General features: G+C 34.2%; 1 protein-coding gene across 1 annotated transcript in view; it reads left to right on the top strand.

Moving 5' to 3' along the window:
- Window positions 1-2,928, top strand: part of iffo2a (intermediate filament family orphan 2a) — a 24,838-nt gene that overhangs the window by 16,702 nt on the left and 5,208 nt on the right. The window contains exons 2-3 of the mRNA XM_016283091.1: window positions 1,212-1,272; window positions 1,628-1,726. Coding sequence (XP_016138577.1) covers window positions 1,212-1,272; window positions 1,628-1,726 — 160 coding nt within the window. The remainder of the gene's footprint in view (window positions 1-1,211; window positions 1,273-1,627; window positions 1,727-2,928) is intronic.

The raw sequence follows: 2,928 nt of genomic DNA, 5'->3' as shown, positions 1-2,928 counted from the left end.
CCTCAATATATATATATATATATATATATATATATATATATATATACAGAACAATGTGTATAAAATTTTTACTGAGACACTGTCATATGGAGAATCATTCAGTAATGATTCTGACACAAAACCTGCTTCATTTCAATAAGAACAAAATAATGATAAATTGCTGTTCAGTAAGTCAGATGTTGATTCAGTGACCTCTCTGCTCGATTTGTTTCAGTGAAGGATATATATATATATATATATATATATATATATATATACAGAACAATGTGTATAAAATTTTTACTGAGACACTGTCATATGGAGAATCATTCAGTAATGATTCTGACACAAAACCTGCTTCATTTCAATAAGAACAAAATAATGATAAATTGCTGTTCAGTAAGTCAGATGTTGATTCAGTGACCTCTCTGATCGATTTGTTTCAGTGAAGGATTCATCAGACTGATTCTGGTAACTGGTAACTGAACGATTTACTTCAAGAACCGGCTTATACGTTCAGGAATCTGAGCACATTGTTTGCACTGCATGTTGTTGATTCACTAAAAACAAAAATCCAGCTCATAGGAGTCATATGTTCATATGATTCTTAAGCAGCAAATCAGCATATTAGAATTATTTTTTAAACTTTCAGCCACCAGTATAAAATGTAATACAATGTGACTTTGTTATAAGAGCACTGGGGTAAATGTGCAGGATTTGTTGCACGGCACCTTCACTCTTAAACCTTGAGACACAATAGATTCCCAGTCGCTGAAAATCAAGAGCAAAAATAAAACGGCACAGTAATTTACCTCAAACATTTCTCCTGCAAAAGTTAAGCTTTTATTTGCATATTCTGCAATGCACTACAGTCTCCATAGTGATTTTAAGGGAGCTGTAAAGGTCTCAGGAAGACTCTCAATGGTCAGTGGCAGTGGGTGGATACTGAAGTGTTCTTCTCCAGTACTGCAGATGTAACTGAACATGCTGTGCCCTTGATATTTGTATGGAAAACCCTTTATGTACATATGATATTTATGCAGTTGTATTAATATGCAGTTTTACATGACTGGTGAATTGAATTACTTTTAATAACTTTTGTCCTCTTTAGAGCGAATCATTTGAATCATAACTGAACTGACTCCAGATCATGACTTTATGACACTATGACACACCGTGCACATTTATTCCAAGTACAATCAATGCCCATGTGGGCTGTTATTGTGTTCCAGATGGGAAGAGGAGGTGTTTAAACGTCAGCAGATGGAGTCTTTGGTGGAGACATTACAGGAGGTGAGATTTCAGACCTATCATATTGTGACTGTGTTGATTTTTGACATCCATACAGATGCACTGATGCATGGCTAGCGGTAAGGTAATGCTAGTGCATAGAAGAAAATTCCCCACCCACACTGTAAAAATATATTCTGAGACCAAATAAATAATGCTAAAAAAACAACCAAAGATTTGCTTGATTACTGTAGTTTTGTAGCATGGAAACTCGACATTAAGTCCAGTCAAAACATTTCATTAAAACAATTAAGTAAATTAATTTGGTTAAAAAAAAAGCCATGCAAACTATTGCTTTCATTTTCACTCCCTCATTTTTTCAGTGCACAGCAAAACTTTCCAAATGCTCTCTTTACAGACTGTTCAGTCATCTGAAACTGTGCAAGGAGAACTGAATGAGAGGATGGAACGTCTTAAAACAGAGCTGGTGGTCTTCAAAAGCCTCATGCCTCATGATGTAAGTTTCCTGCTATATCCGCTATCAGCTTCTGCACACAACTGATGGCCCACAAAACATGCAAATATCTATTTACAACAGTACCTTATTTTAAAACAGGGAAACAAAAGCATAATTTGACTGCACCTGAGTGCGATGATAAAGATTACAAGATTGACTTTCAGGGAAATAAAGAAGAATAAATATTTTGATAAATTAAAGATAAAAAAGATAAATTTCGCTGACATCAGGATGAATAGTTGCCCATAGATCTGTGTGGGCAAATAAGCAATGAAGCAGTCAGTCTTCTGGCCCTGGAACAGATGCATATTGTTCTCTCATGTTGCTCCGTCCCAGTAATAAAGCACAGCTGAGTGCTGCCTCCCTGGATATGTTGCTCAATGTGAATGCACAGTTGCAAAGCAGTTCAAAAGAAGCTGTACCATCTGTGCAACCAAATGAGCTTGGTGTCTTTTATCGGCCCTTTGAGGTTTGTTTTTAGGCATACTAACCCATAAAACAGCTGTGTAGTGCTGTTTATGCATAATATAATATAATAATATAAAAAATAAATAAGTTATGTCAAGATACTACAATTACTACAACTAAAACTAAAATAAAAATAAATGAAAGCTAAAAAGAAATATCTAAAAAAAATTACAAAAGCACTTAACAAAATTATTAAAACTTAAACAAAAATGAAAATGAAAATGTAAAATATAAAAATAAAGGCAAATTTTAAATATTAATAACACCAAAATAACCAGGAAGTAGCATTTAATACTAAAATTCTTGGGGAAGTTCATGCAAGCCAAATCTGCGCAGGTTTAGCACAAATACTGAACTCGTGAGACATCATGGCATTATCGAGTATATTGCAAAAGCTAAACAAAATACACCTACAGAGGCGAAGTGCGCGACGAGATGAAGTCTGGTTAGACCAAAACTAAGGATTTAGTGTGCGTGCACATTTAGAGTGGTTCTTTCACTGCATGATTCAGTCTATTAATATGCATTAAGAATGATCACATCATTCAAGATAAGGAGGCAGAAAATGTATATATTTATATCAATTCATATAGTTGATCAATATCACACGAAGAGTGCCGTTTTTTTCTTACAAAATCAGCATGGTTACAAATGTGATATTTATTTTATACAACAGTTCAATAAACAATAAGTTCATATCAAGAGACTTACGTTTTAGACACCATATTGGCTGT

The sequence above is a fragment of the Sinocyclocheilus grahami genome, unplaced genomic scaffold, assembly GCF_001515645.1.
Source record: "Sinocyclocheilus grahami isolate Dianchi unplaced genomic scaffold, SAMN03320097.WGS_v1.1 scaffold170.1, whole genome shotgun sequence".
NCBI lineage: Eukaryota > Metazoa > Chordata > Actinopteri > Cypriniformes > Cyprinidae > Sinocyclocheilus > Sinocyclocheilus grahami.
This window is presented reverse-complemented; position numbering and strand designations above follow the sequence as displayed.